Source organism: Phodopus roborovskii, unplaced genomic scaffold (assembly GCF_943737965.1).
Source record: "Phodopus roborovskii unplaced genomic scaffold, PHOROB, whole genome shotgun sequence".
NCBI classification, from domain to species: Eukaryota; Metazoa; Chordata; class Mammalia; order Rodentia; family Cricetidae; genus Phodopus; species Phodopus roborovskii.
In genome coordinates, this window is record NW_026125237.1 from 34,487 (window position 1) to 56,655 (window position 22,169).

The 22,169-nt window shown below is 42.4% G+C and overlaps 1 protein-coding gene across 1 annotated transcript in view; it reads left to right on the plus strand.

The window, feature by feature from the left end:
• Positions 1-3,665: 3,665 nt before the first annotated feature.
• Positions 3,666-22,169, plus strand: part of LOC127227500 (phosphofurin acidic cluster sorting protein 1-like) — a 40,203-nt gene continuing 21,699 nt past the window's right edge. Inside the window, exons 1-9 of the mRNA XM_051191870.1 lie at positions 3,666-3,749; positions 12,816-12,905; positions 13,535-13,660; positions 16,368-16,512; positions 16,970-17,061; positions 17,142-17,222; positions 19,271-19,330; positions 20,191-20,351; positions 20,666-20,759. Coding sequence (XP_051047827.1) covers positions 3,693-3,749; positions 12,816-12,905; positions 13,535-13,660; positions 16,368-16,512; positions 16,970-17,061; positions 17,142-17,222; positions 19,271-19,330; positions 20,191-20,351; positions 20,666-20,759 — 906 coding nt within the window. The 5' untranslated portion in view covers positions 3,666-3,692. The remainder of the gene's footprint in view (positions 3,750-12,815; positions 12,906-13,534; positions 13,661-16,367; positions 16,513-16,969; positions 17,062-17,141; positions 17,223-19,270; positions 19,331-20,190; positions 20,352-20,665; positions 20,760-22,169) is intronic.

A 22,169-nucleotide genomic window follows, 5' to 3' on the forward strand; every position in this document is an offset into this window, starting at 1 on the left:
CATACATACACAAAGTAAATTAACATGATATATAGGAGTGGCACACTCCTATAATCCCACCACTCTGGAAACAGAAGCTGGAGGCAATAATATTGCCATGAGATCAAGGCCAGGCTGATCTATATAGAGAGGGGTGTGGCTTTCTTTGTTGTTCTTGTTTTAGTAAAATAAAGTAATAATAGCAAACCAGATAATTTCTAGTAACAACTTTAGTTACATAGCAAAATTTTGACATGTAATATTTTTAAGAAAATGAGTCAAAATTTTTATTTCTTGTTTAAAGTAGTCTTGAATGACATTCTTGGATTGACATTCTTTGGATAGTCCTAACCACTACACAACTGCAACCAACCCCATTATGGCAGTTTTCCCCTCATGAACAGTTTTACACATTTTTATTTATTTATATTTTATGTATGAGTGCTCTCCATGTATATATACCTGCATGCCACAAGAGGGTATCAGATCCTGTTACAGATGGTTGTGAGCTACCATGTGGTTGCTGGGAATTGAACTCAAGACCTCTGGAAGAGTAGCCAGTGCTCTTAACCTTTGAGTCATCCATGCACCCATGAACAGTTTTAGAATCCTATCCATTCCCATAGTCTCTTGTTGTCATCAACCTTAGTTTGCTGTAGTGCTCAACACAAAGGACCTTTACCAGCTTGACATACAGTGGCTCATCACAATTGAATGCAATCACACAAAGATAAGATGGACTTGGTGTTATTAAGGCTTTGGCCACTACACGTGAATTCTGTGTGCCAGGCAATTATGGATGAAGGGCATCTTTAACATCCATTTTCCCTCCAGCAGCAATGCCTTCTTTGGCTGTGGCAATGAGTGAAGCCAATCTTTTTCTTGGGTTTTTTTTTTTGTTTGTTTGTTTGTTTGTTTGGTTGGTTGGTTGGTTGGTTGGTTGGTTGGTTGGTTGGTTTTCAATACAGAATTCTCTGTGTAGCTGCACTGGAACTCTCTCTGTAGACCGGGCTGGCCTCTAACTCAGAGATCCAATTGGATTAAGAATGTGTGCCACCAAGTTGGGTGACAGTGTTGCACATCTTTAATCCCAGAACTCTGGAAGGCAAAGGCAGTTGGATCTCTGTGAGTTAAAGGCCAGCCTGGTCTACAGAGGGAGTTCCAGGACTCCAAAGTAAAATAAAAGAAAAGAAAAAGAAAAATAGATATTGTTTTAAAAATGGAAAATCTTAAAATGAAAGTAAAATAAAAATCCTTCTGCTAGTAGTACCATCTAAATTTATTTGAATAGTTTCATTTGTGAAAATTGAGTTAAAATTTAACAAAATGGAATCTACCATAGCTATTATAATGTAGTCTTTAACATTTATAGACCAATATCATCCTCCACTATAAATACATGTCATCTTTTTTTGTTTGCTTATTGTTTGTTTGTTTGTTTGTTTGTTTGTTTTTTCAGACAGGTTTACTCTGTGTAGCTCTAGTAGTCCTGGAACTCACTCTGTAGACCAGGCTGGCCTCATACTCACAGACATCTTGCTTGCCTCTGTTTCCAGAGTGCTTAGATTAAAGGTGTGTGCCACATGTTATCTCTTATATAAGCATAAGGTTTTTTTGTTTTTGTTTTTTTTTTAACCAGTTCCCTATGTGGACTGTTCTGTTTATATTGTTAGACAAAATTCTTAAAGTGTATTGCTAGGTCAAAGGGTATGAACATTACATTTTTTCATTCCTATTTAAAACTGAGCATTGGGGCTGGAGATCCAGTTCAGCAAATTAAAAGTACTTATCTTTCCAGAGGACACAAGTTGCATTCCAACTCCCATATCAGACAACTCAGGACTATCTGTGACTCCATCTCTAGGGGAATCTTATGTCCTCTGCATGTACCTGAACACACACACACACACACACACACACACACACACACACACACACACACACACACACCAAATTCATCTACCAAAAAAAAAAAAAAAATAAGTACACGTTCCACCTCTAACAGCCAGACAGAGAAGTACTTGAGTTTCATTTTATCACTACCCTGCCTTTGTCCCTAGATTTCCTATGTGAGTGTTTTGAAACCAGGTTTCTCTTGTGTAACAGCTCTGAAACTTACCTTCTTACACCAGGCTGACCTTGAACTCTCAGAGATCCACCTGCCTTTGTCTCCCAAGTGCTGGGATCCTAGACATGCGCCACAATGCTTTAGTTTAGCTTTTAAAAAATGAAATCTTGTGATTGTTTATTTTTGTTTGATTTACTTTTCTGTATGGACTAGTTATTTTAAATGGGTTGGCTAGTCAGTTCCTTGTGTGAGTCCTGATTTTGGTGGCATGCTTTTCAATTTGCCCCTTGGTATTTTTGAGACAGGGTCTTATCCTGCTGGCCTGAAACTCACAGAGATTGACTTGTCTCTGCTTTCTAAATGCAGGTGGCATGTTTCCAAGGGCCATCCATACCCAGAGTTTATTATTGTTATTGTCTTGAGACAGGGTCTCTATGTTGTCCTGGCTGTCCTGAAATTCACTCTGTAGATCAGGTTGTCCTTGAAGTGACAGAAATCCTCCTGCCTCTGCCTTCCAAGTGTTGAGATTAAAGGCATATACTACCACACCTGGTTTGGGATTTTTTTTTTTAAGATTTATTTATTATGTATACAGTGTTGTATCTTCATGTATGCCTACAGGCCAGACGAAGGAACCAGATCTCATTACAAATGGTTATGAACCACAGTGTGTTTGCTGGGAATTGAACTCAGGACCTTTGGAAGAGCAGGCAGTGCTCTTAACCATTGAGCCATCTTTCCAGCCCTGGATTTCTTTTTTAAGTAATATTTTCTTACTGAACTTTTGTTGTTTGATTGTTTTATATACATCATGGATCTGCCTTTGATATAAGTAGTAAGACAGTTATGTCATGGTTTTTGTTCATATAGCCAATTTTCCAGTATGAAAATGTTTGTCATTTGAGTAATTTGTCTGCCTACAGTAAATTCCTATATATAAATAGGTCTTATTTCAGAACCTCTTCCTTGCCGTTGATCCCTCTGTGTATTCTTTTCTCATTACCATGACCCTAATTACCTTGACCCTAAAGTGCATGTTAATACATATAGAGTAATACTTTCTTTATTCTCTTTTCCCCCCAGAAGTTACCTAGCTTTTGTTATTATTCCTATGAAAATTTAAAATCCTATAGGAAGGCAGAAAGGGTTAATGTGCTTCTGTATTGTTCCTCTCCTCAATGGAACATTTATTAAAATTTCATAGAATTGGTTTCATCTGCTTTTGTATTCTGAAGTATTTTGTAGTTAGCTTTAAAATCCTTCCTTGAGACCCTGAAGACATTAGTAAGTATCTCTTCTTGGCGTGCATGCTATGCATTCGCCTGTTCTATGTGTTTCTAAGATTTACATGTGTAAAAGCTTCAGTTATGCTTAGGTGGCAGGTGAGGGAAAACCGGAATAATCGTGTCTCTGCAGTGGTAAACTGTGGGTTTGCTTGAGATATCTAGACATCAGCTGAAGTCCAAAGAATGATACACCTTTGACACTTTCCAAACATACAAGCTAAAGCCTTCTCACAGTCTTACTTTTAAGTAGAGCAGATTCTCATGGTAGATGTTACCTTCACACAAGTTCTTATATTTTACAGGACCTTCTTTCTCTATATTTTTCTAGGCTATTCAGCTTGACCCTGAAGAAACTTGTTATGCTTAAAGAAATGGACAAGGATCTTAACTCAGTAGTCATTGCTGTGAAGCTGCAGGTGAGTTGAACAATGAATGTTCAGGGCCTGTGGAAGCCAGACAGTGCTTTTCCCTGTTCCAGTTATAGAAATTCCCTGAGCCACCTTCTCCTCATTTAGGTAGAAAGACAGTTGTGGAGGGGCAGCTAAGCCAATGAGACATAGAGTCCCAGTTCCGCCTCGAACTAAAGTCCTTGGTTTCTTTATGTTTTGTTTTGAATAACAAAACAGTCCTCTGATGTGTGTCTAATTTCATCAGTGAAACAGACAGTATCATGAAGGAATAGGGCTGTTCTGGTTTTGGTTCTTCAATTTCTAGATTAGGGAAGTGATAGGGTCCTTGGTGTAACCACAAAACAAAGACAGCCACTCAAATGCAATCAGCAAGAGCGATGTTTATTCCAGCATGCTGGGGTCTGCCAGCCAGACAACAAATGCTTTGACCCTGACCAGCTTGAAGGCTCCTTTTATAGGCAACCAGGATCCAAGAGAGGTTGGGCCATCCTGGACCTAATTGGCTGGGTATGAGGTCATCCATCCCCAACCTCATTGACTGGGGCTCCTCTTCCTGCTTTAACAGAGTACAGAAACTGAAAGTGAAACTAAACTGGAACCCAGATCCAGTAGAGTCTGGGACGAGGACAAGTGTGGCCCTGGAGCTACTGTAGCCTCTCATTCCCCTCTTGAGTTATGGTTCATCTCCAATCCTAGAGATGTCTCCACATCAGGGCCTAAAGGGTCCCAGCCTTGTGGTTGGTATAGCTGTCTTAAGACCCTTGGCTGCACTATGGAGATCCTCTCTTTGATAAATCTGAGCAGAGTGTTGATTACACAAGGTCCACAGATTACAACCAGCACCAGAAGGACTAAGGGACTGGCCAAGGCAGATGCCGGGCCATGAGGGAGAGTGACCAGTTAAAGAGCAACTCATACCATCTCTCATTCCATTGCCTTTCTAACTGCCTATATCGTTTAGTCTTTTCCTGAGGAGGGCCACGAAGCCCTGAAAACACCAGAGTGGTTGGCATAGAAAACATTGTTCTCCCAGAGCCAGACAAAGTCCTCCTTGTTGTAAAAACAGCAAGGCTAGTCCCCTTCTATTCTGGAGGAACATCTCTGTCCAAGGAAGGGGTGGCGGGGAGGACTCTTCAGCATCTGTAGCTGTACTTAAAGCTTTATAGTTCTGGTCCTGAAGAACAAGAGCTGATTGATGTCCTCATGCCTATAGCCTTGACAAGGCCCAGGCCTGAAAGGGAGGATACCAAGATAGCCGTGAAAAACTCCCCCTTTGGCTCATTTTGATGGTCCTAGCTGGCAGAAAACCTCCTCCTCAGGGTGATAGGTTATTTTAGGAACTAATTACACCAGGACACAAACCCCTATATCATTCAAAACTTGAGCATGCATACAGGGGGGTTAAGCTGGCAGTACAAGCCCACCAGGCATCATCCAGGGCAATTAGGTACCCTGTCCCTGTTGGACCCTTAGTCTCATTGCAGAGATTGGCATGACTTGGTGAGGCTGGCCTATGCAGAGTTCATTCCCTGTCACAGACTATATGGTGAACCTCCCTTTGCATAAGTGTTGCCAGCTGCATGCTTGGATGTCAAAGAAATCAGCATAGTCCCCCATTATTGCAATCTCCTCTTAATGGGGTGGGGTTGTATCTAGGCAAAGCCAGCAAGCTTTAGTGAGACTGGGTTTTGAGGCCTTTAAAACCAAATAGGTGGTTTTCAAAGGGTCTAAGAGTTCTGGACTGGGGAAGTGGGCTTGTGAGAGCAGTTGCATTTGTCAGTGACAGTATTCTAGCTTCTGCGGGCCTCAGGGTGGGGGCAGGTATAGGTCTGGTTGGATTTGCTACCTTGTTGGGGCCCTGGTATTGCCATGATTATATGGGCTGGATGTCTGATTGTAGGGTTAATAGTGCTCCTACATCTGAGGCTGCCGTTCTTTGATTGTGGTATATCCTTCAGGTTTTTCCTGAAGTCCAACTAGAAGTTTTTTGCCAGCATCAGTAAATCAAATCAATACTGCATTGCATGTCCCCTCTCCCACCAAGCCCAGAACAACAGGGTGATTCATATGCCCCTTTTACCTCTGTCTTTGGAGACTTCCACCAGATGTGACCTGTGGAGACACAGCTCCTTTCCTGGGCTCTAGTCCTGAAAGACCCACAGAGGGCTTGGACCCTCACGCCCCGACTCAGGAAAGGCGCCCCCCCCCAAATCACTCACGAGAAGCGGTCTTGATGCAAAAGCATGAGGTCTTTTATACTCCAGTGCACTGGAGTCCGCAGCCATACCACACGTGGGGTAGAGGACTGGGAACCCTTGGTACAGGGTTCAGACAGCTTTTATAGGGTTACAACAAAGCCCGTGCATTACAAACCAATCATCTCATAGCATCCAGTGTGGACCAATCAATTTGAACTATCCAAGCCCGCTTTGCCCAGGAAGTCTGCTTTCGCTAGGGCTTTTGGGTAGTGTGGCACGGCTCATTTCCTGTTCTCATTCACTCACAGGTGCTGTAAACAGTCATGAATGACCTTTTGCCTACTCACCGCTAGGGGGCAGAGTCTAGGGAGAATTAGGCTAAATTTTTCCATCCTTACAGTCCTATCATGTCTGGGGCAATCTTAGAAATGGGGAAAATACATTTGGATAAATGACTCAGTATAAATGTGCCCATACAATAACTGCTTTGCCATTTTGGCGAAAAGTGCCCCCAAGTCAAAGTATAGCTCAGGAAACCAGGTCCCTACGGGGATAGAATGGGAGGTCTGTATTGACAACCTTCCAAGTGAGGTTATAGGTCTGGCTGGTGGAGATTTTGGTGCCCTGCAGGGGCCTGGGTTAGAAAAGCAGCAAAAAAACAAAGAATAGAAACAAGCCCATATTGCTTAGCTAACCTTGTGACTTTCTGGATTTTCAGTTTTAAAGGGTCTTGTAGATATTAACTGCCCTCCAAAATCCAGGGTTGGGCCTCTTTTGAGGCATGGCCCTCTGAGTTGGCATGTGGATCTATGGGCTTCATGTGGTAGTGGTGTGTCAAGGTGGGTTAGTGTAGGGCCCCTTCCAACCAGGCTCCATGGTGGCCTTGCAGTATCTTTTAATGACTACCAAGTTCCCAGGTGGAACCTATGTGGTATAGGCGTAGGTTGTGGTGCCTTGTTGTACACAGCACACAGTTTCTTTCGTTCCTGAAATAAAGCTTGCAGGGAGGAGAGAAAATGTTGATTGTCTCAAATTCAGCCAGGATTTCTACTTTCAGGTTTGGCTACACAGGCAGAGGTCTGGCATACATTATCTCAAACAGGGTTGAGTTGAGGGTGTAAGGAGAATTGCAAGTTCAAAAGTGAACGAAGGGAAGAAGAGATACCCAGTCACCCCCTGAGGAGGGTAGGACAGGGTAAAGAGGGGCCAATGGCTGGGATTTCCTGTCTGGCTTCAGTTTCTTTTCTGCCTCTACGACTATTTCCTGAAGTCGTGGCAGAAAAGGTTTCAGCCATTTTGGAGGCCTTTCTACTAACATTTGCCAAGTAATAACATAAGGAACCTGGTCCAGGTACCCTCATTGCCCATAAACTCCCTCCTTTACCCAACAGATAGTGGAAAGATTGACCGTCCCTTTTTCGGGCCATCTCACATTTAGGCCACTTGTTCCTGCAAAAGATGGTTAAGTTTCCCTTCTGGATGACAAGTCCCAGGACATTGGCCTGGGTCTGGGAGTCCTTAGAGTGGTTCAGCATAAGGTTTAAGGAAATAGAATTTTTCTGTCCCATCTCTTCTAGAGGATCAAAAATGGTTATTAGACAGAAAGACAAGTATAAAGAAAAAAAAGTCTTACTCAAGATGACAGCCCCTCTCACTATACATCTCTCCACCCACCCAGGCACAGATGTCATAGTACATCCACTTCACACTTGGTCTACAGGATCAGCTTGAGCCTTCAACAGTGCAGAGAGAGAGAAACAAAGACACAGGGCTCTCACTTACTGACCCACCTTCCAAATGCTCAATGTGGTGAGGAGTCTCTGGTGGGATTCTTGGACAATGCACCAAATGTTAGGGTCCTTGGAGTATTGCACAAAACAAAGACAGCCACTCACTTAAGCAATCAGCAAGAGTGTTGTTTATTCCAGCATATTGGGGTCTGCAAAGCCAGATAACAAAATGGCTTTGACCCTGACCAGAGTTTGAAGGCTTCTTTTTAGGCAACCAGGATGTGGGGGTGGAGGAGGTTCAGTTGTAGCTCTATAGCCTTACACCAACACCACTGGCTTCCTTAGGTATGTGCACATACATATACACCTAACTAAAAGTGATTTTTTAAAAAAAAATATTTTTTTTGAGACAGTCTCATTATATAGCTCTGAACATCTCATACTTAGAGCAGGCTGGCACAAACTTGCAGAGATCCACCTGCCTTTGCCTCCCAGGTGCTAGGTACTGGTATGCAACCATGCCCAACAATAAAAATAATTTTTTTAAAACTTCACATTTTTCAGGTTGAAGAGATGGCCCACCAGTTAACAGCACTTTTTGTTCCTCCAGACGAGCTGACTTCAGTTCCCACGTGGTGGATCACAACCATCTTTAACTTCTGTTCTAGACAGTCTGATGCCCTCTCTTGACCTCCATGAGAACCAGTCATGCACATGGTGTACATACATACATGATAAGAAAGCACTTATACACATAGCACAGGCTTTCTCTGTGTAGCCCTGGCTATCCCAGAACTTGCTGTATAGACTAGAATGGCCTCAAACTCAGAGATCTGCCTTCCAAGTGCTGGGATTAAAGACATGCACCACAACCTGATCTAAAAAAAAAAATTTCCAACTTCAAAACTTCCATCACCCCTGAGGAATTCCTCTATGTCTTAAGGCATAGTCTAATTCCATTTGTTTTTGTACATAATTCCTCCAAAACCTGTGAAATGCTGCTAAACACTATAGGTTGGAAAAACAAGTATGTGAAGTGACAGTTTTCAATGTTTTGTTGTCCTTTCCTAGTGTCCCAGTGTTCAGGGATTGTTTCCTTTGCCACATGCAAACAATATGGTTATAGTTTTTAACTTTCTCAGCTGCTTTTGCCCTTCCTAACATTAATTGCTCTTGCTGAAGGAAATAATTTCATTTCCTGATTAAATATTTGACATTCTGTAAAATCTGTGATTGTACCAAAAATCTTAAATATCCTAAATGTTTTTTTAATATCCTAAATGTTTAAGTTCATTTATTTCCAAGCAGCTGAAAATAATCACAGATGTTACTGCATTCATCTTTGATCACCTGTTCATTGATTTATTTAGTTAATATTGACTGAGGTTTTATTATATATTGAGCATGGATTTATGCACAAGTGAGGCAATGGTTAATAAAACAAAAATCCCTGCCTTTAAGGAGCTTTCCATTCTAATTACATAGCAATATTAAAAATGAACTCCCAGGCTGTAGAGATGGTTCCCTGGTTAAGAGCACTGCTTGCGCTTTCAGAGGTCCTGAGTTCAGTTTCCACCAACCTCATGGTGGCTCACAACCATCTGTAATGAGATCTGGTGCCCTGTTCTGGTATTTGGGCATATAAACACTGTATCATAATAAATAAATAGAATTTTTACAAAAAAAAGATCTCCCTAACACACTGTTTGAGAATATTAAGAGTCAAAAATCATTTCCACAGTAATGCTGTGGTATTATTTGTCATTCACCCTGAAAGTACCAGTGCAACCATGAGTGAAACTCTTCATGCTACAGCCCACATGAACACCTATATAGTCAGCTTTCCATCACCCTAACAAAATATGAGATTAGAGGGAGTAAAAATGTATTTCTACTCACCATTTGAGAGATCTCAGTCCTTTGTGGGCCTGTGGGTGTAGGTAAGGGAGAAAGCTACATACCTCATGGCAGCTAGAAGGGAGAGGGAAAGAAAGAGACTAAGAGACAGACCTCTTCAAGGGCACACCCGACTCCCTCCTACCAGACTGTTCTTATACATACTATTTTTAAATGCTTTGTATTTAAAATTAAATATTTTGGTAAGGAAAGAGATGGGTCGGTGGTTAAGAGTTCTTTTAAAAAAAAAAAAAGTTGTTACTTTTCTTATTTTTATTTTATGTATGTCTGTATCGTGTGTGCAGTACCCTCAAAGGCCGGAAGAAGGCATTAGCTCCCTTGGAACTGGAGTGGTGGATTTGTTAGCTGCCATGTGTGTGCTAGGGATCAAACTAGGTCCTCTGAAAAAGGAGCCAATCCTTTTACCATTAGACCATCTCTCCAACCCCTAACAAAGTGGTTTTTTGTTATTGTTGCTGTTTGGTTGTTTTTGTTTCTTGAGACAGGGTCTCACTATGTAGCCCAAACTGGCCTGAAACTCTTTAAATATCTGCCTACCTCTGCCTTCTGAGTGACGAAATAAAAGACATGCAGAATAAACATAGCATATTGTCTTAAATAACATATTTATTGGACTGTAATTCAGATTCCATTCAACTTACCTACTTGGAATACACAACCTGAGGCATTGCTACAGTATTCCCAGTGATACAACCATCAGCACATTGTCATCACTCCAAAAAGAAACTTCACATTCCTTAACTGTTATCCTTACCAAACTGTCTATCTTCCATTCCTTTCCCTGGGCAACTACCACATTTGGTAATTCACACCACAATGGGGGCTCCAAAGTTATACAGACAAACCCTGTCTCGAAAAACAAAAACAAACAAAAAACCCAGCAAAAACAAAACAAAAACCCTCATTAAAGGGCAGCGGTGGCACATGTCTTTAGTCCCAGCACTGGGGAGACAGAGGCAAGCAGATCTCTTGAGTTTGAGGCCAGTCTGGTCTACAAAGTGCATGCCAGGACAGACTCCAGAGCTACACAGAGAAACCCTGTCTCAAAAAACAAAAACAAACAAAACAAAAACACCACAGTGGGAGCGAGAGGGTGAGAGCTACAGACTAAGGCAGGAAAATTGAGTTTTGTGTTATCCTGGGCTATCAGTAAGGACCTGTCTCAAAAACAAGTATTTTAAAATAATAGGAGCCCAGTTTGAAAGACATTAATATTCATTAATGAGTATTTTTATGTTCTGTAATGATGCTGTGGCATTAAACACTTTTTCTTCTCTACTGAAAATGTACTGTAGGGTAGGGAAATGGGGATGTGGGGAGATAGTGCTTGCTGCACAAGCATGAGGACCTGAGTTCCAATCCCCAGCACCCATGTAAAAATCTAACATAGTGATGTTGTACCTGTAGCACCAGTGTGGTAGGGGCCAGAGACGGGGGTATCAGATTTCAGGTGCTTGTTGCCTGCCAGCTTAGCTCCAAGTTCAGTGAGAGATACAACCTTAAGGGAATAAGGTATAGAATAATAGAACAGGACACCTGATGGCCTCCTCTAGCTTTCATACACATGTGTACACACCTGTGCATGTACCACACAATACACTAAACACACAAGCACATGCATACACAATTTTTTAAAATTAAATTTAAAAAAAAATTATAAGTGGCTTAAGAAATGGCTTAGTAATTAAAAGCACTGGCTACTCTTACAGAGGACCTGGGTTCCATACTCAGTGCCTAGCTGGTGACTCCTCAGTACCAGGGGATCCAGCACCTCTTATGGCCTTTGCAGTCACTGCACACACATAGAACACAGAAACACATGCAAGAAAATACCCATACACATAAAATAAATTAAAAATAGATAAATAAGATTTGAGTATTAAAAATAATCCTGAAATTGGACCCAAGTTGGTAGTGTCCTACATACTTCAGGAAGCCATTTTTGGGACTCATGGAAACTAAATCTTTGTGGAAGAATAGAAAGATGAGAATAGTCATATAGCATGCTTGAAAGGGCCAGACCTAACTGTATCTCTCTTGTGTGCTGCTGACTACACCCTGTTACCTACATGTGCAAGTGCCTTTCAGCCATCTTACCATCCAGATAGTGCATTGTGGTTTTGTGGTTTGTTTTTTTGCAGTACTAAAGATAGAACTACACCCCCCCCCAGTCCAAGAGAGTATATTTGGGATAGAAAGTATTTGTGTGTTGAAAGGAGTGTGTGTACCTGCATATGTGTGCACATGTATGTGTGCCAGAGGACAACCCTGGATATTGTTCCTCTAAGTTGCCCACTCTTAATTTTTTAAACATAAGATTTCTCTGTTCGGTGGCCTAGAACTCTCTTAGTAAGTTAGGTTGGCTATCAGAAAGCCCCAGGGATTCTTCTGTTTCTGCCTCTCCAACACTGGGATTATAAGTACACACCACTATACCAAGCTGTTTTTATGTATGTTCCAGGGTTAGAACTCAGGTTTTCACACCTGTAAGGGAAGCAGAAGTTTTTACAGTTCTTAACAGCATATATTTAGACAATCAAAGTTGATTATGTGAGAAGAAAGAATGGCTTCAGCAATTCCTTCAAATAGGTGAGGAAGGAGGCTAGTCCCGCAGCAGATGGGAAACATGGGTGGTTGTCTGTGACAGAAGGGAAAGGAGGGTATGTGAGGACAGGGGCCTGGGGGCAGGTTAATGAAGTAGGAGCTGCTCCAGCTTTTTCAGTGAAGAGAATCAAGGTTAGCAGCGTTAAGGAAATGTTAGGGTCAGATGTTAGGGGAATTGAGGAGGTATGGTTATATCCTGTAAGAACAGAGATTACAGAGAATGTACTTGAGACATTATGGCATGGTTCCTAGGCAATGCTACATACGCCACTTAAGATGGAAGCCATAAATTTTGTCAGCTCACCAAGCTGAGTTATGTTTCTATGCATGTCCATCTGTTACTGTTGGATCTAAAACAGTCTTAAGGGCTAAGAACATAGATCATTGGTAGGGTCCTTGCCTGGCACATCAAAGCCATGATTCCAATATTCAATACCACAAAAAATAACAATAAATAAAAATAAAATAATTATAACTTGCCAAATAAGACAAGCAGAACAAGAGTAGAAGGAGGCCTGGGATGGGGGCACTTATAAAGGCTGATTTTCTTACAGCACAGTAGCCACTTTTTTATCTGATCTTTTAGTGACACAGCTCTGACAGAAGTTTTTCTTGGTTTCCAGGGTTCAAAAAGGATTCTTCGTTCCAATGAGATCATCCTTCCAGCCAGTGGCCTGGTGGAAACAGAGCTCCAGTTAACCTTCTCCCTTCAGGTCAGAATTTTCTAAGTCTTTCAAGTTTTCTAACATGCTACAACAGTCTAGTACTCAAATAGTCTTGAAACTTAGGCACTTTTTTCTCCAAAAACAGCCAGAACCTACCTTCAGTAGGAAAGAACAAAAGCCATCTAAGAGCTGATGGCTAACTTAGAAGGCCTCCACAATCCCTAAGGCAGCTCATGTAGGGTGTACTGGATATGCTGATGAGCGGTGTGCTGAGGCCCAGTCTCCCCGTACATGGCCATATATGATTAGCTGCTATCCATTGAGCCTCCCACACTTGGCCTTTCCTCCTCTCTCCTGATCTGAATCAGTAAGAATAGAGCTCACTTCTACTTCATGATTGTGTTCAGCCTTCTCTCTTCATCCCTTTTAGAGCATCTCTCTTGTCATAACCCCTGTGACCCTATGTTGAAGCACCAGATGACAGAGAAAGAGGAGTTTCTAAGCCTGAGTAGACCCTACCAGCCCCTCCCTTTTTGTTGTTGTTTTGTTTTGTTTTTTCTTTCTCACTCTGAATATTCACTCTTAGAAGCAAACGAAACTGCAGCATATGCCTCTAAGGACCTGAACCACCAGGGTCCTGGTTGCTGATTAACCATCTGGACTGTTTTGCTCTTCAGTACCCTCATTTCCTTAAGAGAGATGCCAACAAACTGCAGATTATGTTGCAAAGGAGGAAGCGGTACAAGAACCGGACTATCTTGGGCTATAAAACCTTGGCTGTGGGACTCATCAACATGGCAGAGGTGAGCAGAACACACAGTCTTACACTGCAGGCCTCAGGTACATTGTCACCCAGCAAATGATTTCCCCAGCCTGCAGGCAGCTATTTATTTTTTTCTTTATAGATTACTTATTTTGTTGGAAATTCAGTAACTAGCTTTAGTAATTACTTTCTCTTATACAAAAGTTTTTTGCCTTTTAACTTTTTTATCTTCATTTTAGTCTTAAGATTTATTTATCTTAGCTGGGCAGTGGTGGTGCACACCTTTAATCCCAGCACTCGGGAGACAGAGGCAGGTGGATCTCTGTGAGTTGGAGGCCAGCTTGGTCCTCAGAGTGAGTTCCAGGGCAGCCAAGGCAACACAGACAAACCCTTTCTTGAAAAAACAACAACCAAAATGTATTTCTCTTATGTATATTAGTGTTTTGCTCAAATATATGTCTAAATCATGTGCCTCCTGGAACTGGAATTATGGATGGTTATCAACCACCATATGGGTTCTGGGAATTGAACCCAAGTCTGGTTAAGAACATGTGCTCTTAACCGCTAAGCTGTTGCTCTAAGCTCCATTTTTCTTTTAAAATGGGTCTTACTATGTTGCCCGGCTAGGCCCAAACTCCTAGACTCAAGTGATCCTTCTACTCCAGCTTCCCATGTAACTAGTACTGGAAGTGCATCACCAGGACCACTTCTAACTTTAATATATAGGTAGGTAGCTAAGTATGTATGTATGTATGTATTTTTGTATGTGTGCCAAAATACTTAACTTGATAACATATTGCTGTCGTTATATAGTCTCTCTGTATATTTTGGCTATTGTTTTTTGGAGGGGGTTGTTTGTTTTTTGTTGGTTTTGATTTTTGTTTTTTATAAGATCATTCTTCTTTATAGACAATCTTACTTAATGGTACAAAATAGCCCAAACGTATCTTGTCCTTGCCCTGGCCCAGTCCTGGAATAGGATAATTTTCTCAGGCTTCTGGGGTGTTTTAGTGGAGAATAGTACTTTAAAAATCAGATAGTTGTCAGGTGTGGTGTGGTAGCACATGCCTTTAATCCTAGCACTCAGGAGGCAAAAGCAGAGAGGCAGGTGGATCTCTGTGAGTTCAAGGCAGTATTGGTCTAAATTCCAGTACTGCCAGAGCTACATAGTGAGACCCTATTTCAGATTAAAAAAAAAAAAAGATCAGAGTACTAGCAGTACTCATGTCCCCAACAGGGATAACATTTTTGCTGTCTTTCAGCAGAAAGAACTAAGAAGCTAGGAAGTGCATGTATACATGAACACACATGCCCTTACCTGTGTGTGACCGTTTCTTATTTATTCGTAGCTGTTCTAACCCAGAGCATACAGCGGTTACTTCAGTTCCAACCCAGTAGCATGGGGCCTGATCTTGCATTTCTTCCTTTCAAATTCCTTTCTAACAGAAAGAAATAAATTGGTTTTTAAAATATATAATAAAAAATGTCAAACTGAGCCAGGCATTGGTGGCACATGCCTTTAACCCTGTCTCAAAAAAAAAAAAAAAAAAAAAAAAAACTTTCAGTACAGTATAAGTGAAAAACAGTTGACGTGATGGCACACACCTTTAATCCCAGCACTCAGGAGGCAGAGGCAATCAGATCTCTGTGAGTTCAATACCAGCCTGGTCTACAAATAGTGAGTTTCTAGACAGGCAGGGATAGGTAGAGAACCTGTTTCAAAAAATACTAAGTGAGGCCAGATGGTGGTGGGGCATGTCTTTAATCCCAGCACTTGGGAGACAGAGGCAGATGGATTTCTGTGAGTTAGAGATCAGCCTCCACAGAGCAAGTTCCAGGACAGCCTCCAAAGCTACAGAGAAACCCTGTCTCAAAAAAACCAAAACAATAATAGTAAGTGAAATAGGGAAAAAATGTTATGGTTCTGATATTGTGTATGTGTCTTATGTGTCCTGGCCCCACCCATCTTCCTGCCTTCTTGAGGTTTGATAGGGGGATGAGGGACTATAGGGAGGAATTAATAGCATCATCCCACTCTTCCAACTGGGTCAGTCCCTGCCATTTCCCTGTTTTCTGCCTCTTTTATTCTCATTGCCAGACAGCTGACCAACCATGCATATAGGCCTGACTTTACCCAGACTCAAAAGCTAGTATCCATGTAAAGGACTTAATTTAACATGGAGCCCTAGAGATTAGCAATCATTTTCAATCTCAAGCCTCAATTGTTGTCTTTAAATACTTGGCCCTTCTAGAGATAACTGTGTTGTTGTTGTTGTTTGTTGATTTAAATTGCCAGGTTTAGTATCACTAAAGGGTTAGCTAGAAGCAACTGGGAGATTTTTTTTTTCATTTTAAGATTTATTATTTTAAAATTATGGGGGTGTTGTAGAATGTGCACATGTGTGGAGGTATCTAAGGAGGCCAGAAGAGAGTGTTGGATCACCTGGAGCTAGATTTAGAGGTGTTTGTAAGTCACCCAAAATGGCTACTTGGAGCAGAACTCGGATCCTCTATAAGAGCTGCAGGCACTCTCAACCACTAAGCCATCTCTGGCCCCTGGAGATAGTTTTTAAAGTATGTCCTTGAAAGCAGTAGGAAAGAAAGGCAGTAGGCATAGATTTGGAAGTGAGAAGGAAAATACATTAGCAAAATGTTGTTGCCTTTGGCTCACATGTCACATGGGTTTATGATAGTGACAACCCTGGCACTAGGTAAGTAAGGTATTTGTACTATTGCTTTGCTTACAGGTAATGCAACACCCTAATGAGGGTGCTTTGGTGCTTGGCCTGCACAGCAACGTGAAGGATGTCTCTGTGCCTGTGGCAGAAATAAAAATCTACTCTTTATCCAGCCAGCCCATTGACCATGAAGGAATCAAGTCTAAGCTGTCTGGTAAGATGCAAGCAATGGGGCTGGAGAGATGGCTCAGTGGTTTAGAGCACTTGTTGCTCTTACAGAGGATCTGGGTTTAACTCCCAGCATCCACATGGTGGCTTACAACCATCCATAATTCTAGTTTCCAGGGATCTGTCACTCTCTTCTGACACCCAAGAGCATCAGGCACACATGAGGTGCATGTGTATACATGGAGGCAAAACATTCATACACATAGATTTTTAAATTTTTAAAATGCATGTGCAGTATCAGTGCATTGACCTGTATCTTGGGAAAGCTGAGTAAACCATACATGAAATATGCCCAGGCAAGAGAAACTTAGAGATCTCTGAAGTAATGTGTAACCATGACTCTTCATGTGGCCCTTCCTTCTAACCCAGTCCTATTGATTACTATCCTTGAAAGTCACTTGGATCAAACCAGAACAAGTTGCTTACTAGGATGTTTGTTCTAGATCGCTCACCAGATATTGACAACTACTCCGAAGAGGAGGAAGAAAGCTTCTCCTCAGAGCAGGAAGGCAGTGATGACCCCTTGCATGGGCAGGTAACTTCCTATGGCTCTTTTGCATAGTGTGTGAGAGGTTTCTTGAATTTCCCAGCTCATTCTGTTTCCTGCCCTCTCAGGACCTATTTTATGAAGATGAGGATCTTCGGAAAGTAAAGAAGACTAGGAGGAAACTGACCTCAACATCAGCCATCACTAGGGTGAGCTCCCCAGATTCAGGGCATGGTACAGCTCTGATTCTTGGTCTAAAGTAGGTGGGAGTGAGTGGTACATTAAGACCTGTGGGGTTTTTGAACCCTGTCTACTTGAAATCACACTCTCAATATCCTAATACATCCCCAGAATCCCTCCTACTACCCACTAAGAATCAGCATGTTAGGAACCTTGTGGTACACAGAATGCTATAGGCCATAGATTATGTAGAATCGAAAGAAGGCTATAACTGTTTTTTCTAGATCTTAAAACAATCCAGATATTTCTTTAAGGAGTACAATGCCTCAGACTTTCTTCTCTAGATGATTGCTGCAAGTGACGCACTGGCCACTGTGGAATGAGGCCAGCTCTCTAGAATATTTATTGCTGTGTTGGAGTAGTACTTGAGAACTGCAGAAACTCTGGATTTGATAAGATTCAATTACATTAGATATAGTTCTTACCCCTGGATCTATACCCTGGAATCGACAGGGCTTGGATTATATATCTCCTAACTAAGATTTCTTGAGCCCATATTAAAATTGGAGTCCTGGACTGAGTAACCTGGAGTCAGTAACCTTTGGCTGATCTAGGAGCCCCTGTACTCCAGAGAATTAAAGGGTCAGAAATATCAAGAGCTTGTAGGAGGAAAAAGTCTCATTCTGGTTCTTTTAAGTGCAGAGCCAATCTAGGGACTGATACCCTGAAAGTGAGTTTTTCTCATTTGGGGTGAAGTTAAGGCTAGATTAATTTCGAAGATGTATCCTCAGCCTCTGCAATCAGAGTTCATGAGACTTACGAGAAAGCCCTCAGGACTGCAACCCTAGTTTCTTCTTTGTATCAGTGGCTCAGGAGCATAAGAACTGCTCCCTTTTCTCAGGTTTTCAAGCATTGTAAGGAGGGCAGGTCCCCAGAATCCAATCCTTCCTCCTTTAAACTATGAGAAGGAAAACAGCTGTAGGACCTTCCCAGTTACTGTTTCTTCTTCTGAGCTTTTATTTTTCCTGCTCTGCAATCATAAGAAGTTCCTGTTTTCTCCCCTAAGGATGCCTCCTGAGTTTCCTAAATCTCCTGTCCTGTGGCTTTTTCCATAATATCACCTGGTGTATAACCAGAGATCAGTGATATTATCCATCTCCCAGAGGCATTGCTGGAAGCTGTAGGCTTTCCAGTTGTTTCTGAACACTTGGTGATGGCCCTTTATTTTGTGTCTCCTTCTGCTCATGTACAGTCTTCTTTCCCCACCAAGCACTTTGTTCTCAACAATGACCTTGTTATGTCTTAACTTCTCTGTCGATATGAACTTGAGTTTCTTCCTTGTTGGTCGTGCCCTTCCCACTACTCCCATTCTTAAGTGCAAGTCAGTTGTTTCCATTCCCACATGAGGGTCTGGCTATTCAAGGCCAGAAATATGTGTGACCACAAACTAAGCCTGGTGCCTAAAAAGCAGAATGAGAGAAAGGGACCAGAGAGCCCAGACTGGGCCATCAGTGCACTCCAGTGTCTGGAAATATAGTCTCGTCTTAACAAGTAACTATGACACAGCAGGGTGAGTAGATGACATAAGGCAGAGATCTGCATAGGAACAATCATGACACAAAGGAAAAATGGCCTCTTCTGGAAGTGTCCATTGCATGCTGCGGGAACAGAGATAGAAAGACTCCAGAAGTAGGCTTGGTAATTAGGTGGGTTGGTGATGCTGCTTCCTAAGCAAGAAGAGGACAGATGCCATTCTGAGATGTTGAGCAAGCAGGTACATGACAGTCCCAGCTTACCTGGATATGCCAGACAGAAAAAGATGGGCTAGAGCTGCACCTCTGGAAATCACTGGGGTACCATGAGGGCCTTGGGGAACATGAGATCTCCATTGAGTTGCCCAGAACCCTGGGAATTACATTAGCATTTGCCTCTTTCTAGAGAGGTTTTCAGTGAAAATGCAGCTATCAGCTGTTTTTCTTCTCCTGTTCCTTTTGAGGGTAAGCTCCTGACACACTCTCTTTAATTGACTGCAGGTAGATGTTACTTGAGAACAATTTGTATATTTTTCCCCCCACAGCAACCCAACATCAAACAGAAGTTTGTGGCCCTCCTGAAACGATTCAAAGTTTCTGATGAGGTATGACCCCTTACTTGCAGTTTCACACCTAAGTCCTGTGTAACCACTAAGCATCAAGATTATGGAGTCATGATTCCTACCCACTTGCGTGAGAGAAGGCAACTGGAGAAGAGTGCAGTTTCATAGTATATAAAACACAGTCATATCCAATTATTAGTTAATACTCAGTTCTCTGGTACAAGGCAGCAATGTCAAATCTAGCTGTTTAATTTTTACTTGTGATGTGTCCTCTTTGATCAGCTCTTGATAGAAATCTCCTAGACCCTGGAGATCCTGGCTTCATTCACACAGGCTTCTAAGTAAAGTAAAAATGAATAAAGATAGAAAATGTTCAGAAAGGGTCTTTGTCACACTGTGAGCTGCAAAGAAAAGCAACTTGTATGTGAGTTCGAAGGACAGAGCAGAAGATGGATTAGCCTACCAGACCTGGGTTTTCTTGTGTGATTCCTTGGGAGGCACATCAGCATATCTCTTCCTCCTGGTGCCAGCCCTGGTAGAGATATTGATAGTAACTGATAGGGAAAGTAACCCTACCATGCCCCTGCTCTGGAGTCAGACCGTGGAAAGGACACAAAGAGCCAGGTGGTGGTGGCACATGCCTTTAATCCCAGCTCTCAAAGGTGGATCTCTGAGTTAGAGGCCAGCCTGGTCTACAGAGTGAGTTCCATGACTACACAGAAACCCTGTCTCAAAAAGCTTGATACATACAAAGGTTTCTCTACCATGACTCTGGTATGTCCCTCTAGAAGGAATACTGAGAGTGCTAGTTGACAAATGGCCTAGGAGACAGGAGTTGTTCATCTAACCACAAGTGTTAATAAGAAGAGCCCCAGATTCATAGATCTTTATTTTGCTCACAGGTGGGCTTTGGGCTAGAACATGTGTCACGGGAGCAGATTCGGGAAGTGGAAGAGGACCTGGATGAACTCTACGATAGTTTAGAGATGTACAACCCCAGTGACAGTGGCCCTGAAATGGAGGAAACAGAGAGCATCCTCAGCACCCCAAAGCCCAAGCTCAAGTGAGGCCCAAAGCTCCTCCCAGGCTTCCCTTTCCCTCCATCATGATGTCCCTTGCATCCTCTCTCAAACTTCATTCAAGGAATTAAGACTTTTTGTTGTCTCCAAGCGTCTCATTCTCCTGGTGGAGATCAGTGTTTTGCTTTAAATAACAAAGCCCTGATAGGAGTCTCTGGAAATCCCTTGACCACCTTTATAGGTGTCCTCAAAGCCTCAGCTGCTGATCTGCCTGGAGCACTGCTCTGTTCAGGCCTTGTGACTGCTTTTCTGCACTGCAGGCTGAGCCACTGACTCCAGCTGTGCTTCTTTGCTGCAGGCCCTTCTTTGAGGGGATGTCGCAGTCCAGCTCACAGACGGAGATTGGCAGCCTCAACAGCAAGGGCAGCCTCGGGAAAGACACCACCAGCCCTGTGAGCAGACTAATGGTGAAAAGGGGTGGGAGAGGGATCTTGTCGCCTTGGCTTCTCACTCTGGGCTCTCTGCTTCTCTGAGTGTGGCTCCAGCCTTGCTCCTCTGAGCCCTGCCTGGGAGCTTAGCAATTCAAGAGTAAAGATTTCTTTCATTCTGGTCCAGCATAGTATAGAACCATTTTCCTTGTCTAAGAACCCTCCCCTCTGTGAGGTAGACCAGAGTGTAAGACATAATGCATGCCATTTGGACAGGGAGTAGTGATTCTGCCTTCAGGCTATGAAAAGAACTATAAAAGGACAAAGGGATCTGTACGTTGCTGGTTAGAGAACTCAGGGGAGATCAATAAAAGAATGTACAGTTTAGGGAGCAGGTTTCTATTTGCCTACTGAGCAGAAGAGCGCTATTTGCTGTGGCTCCCAGCAGCTGTTCATAGGTGGGAGCCTGTGGATGCCAAGCCTTTCTCGGGCCTGTAGAAGAAGCTATTTGTACCTTTGTTCACAACTAAAGGCAAGTGGTCACCATATATAGTTTTAGAACTAAGCTCTGGTGTTCTGTCAGGTCCATGTTTCTCTGTTGATATAGAGAAGCTGAAGTTGTCCAGTTCTTGCTGCCTTGGCATCAAATGAGGCACAGTCATTTGTTTGTAGAGGAGAGTACACATCTTACCCTGCAATGGCTATTAACTTTGAGGAGATGAGCTGAAAGTGCCATCTGCTGAAAAGCAGTCTAAAGCTGGCCAGGCTCCTGTCCTTTGTGTGCCCCTTCTGGGCTATCTCAGCAACCTTTCTCCCTTCTGCCACCAGGTGGAGCTGTCTCCCAACTTATCTCTCTTCATTATTAAAGAGCAGCTGGTAGCCAACCCCACCAAGAACTTTACCACAGTCAGTTCCTAGTAAGAAAGTGAAAGAAGGAGAACCATGGCCCATATTAAAAATTACCCTATGGAGAAGCTTCAGCCTGCTACTTGCAAATCTCCATTCCAGCACTTTTCAAGCATGTTCATGTTGGTCTGGAGCCAAGAATGCAGTATTTAGTGTTCTGCTAGCAGTGGGGAATGACTCAACAGCTTTTCCCCACAGGGAGCTACCAGATGATTCTACAGAAAGCCTCTGTCTATGTGGATAAGTGATTGACCACTAGAATCACTTAGAGTAACTCTGTGGGAAGAAGCATAGGGCCTGCTTAATGGATGGGCACTGGACAGTGTTCTACAAATAATAAACAATGTGCTGCTGTGACAAAGTATAAGTAAGGTGTTAGCCAAGCCAATGACCATGAAGCAGTAAGCACAGAATATAGCATGTACTGAATGTTGAATAAATGCACATGACTAAGGCAGCAAGAGAAGCTGTTTCATATGAGGGAAAAAGCATTTCAGCATTGGAAGAAGTTGGTGGTGTAGCTAGTGT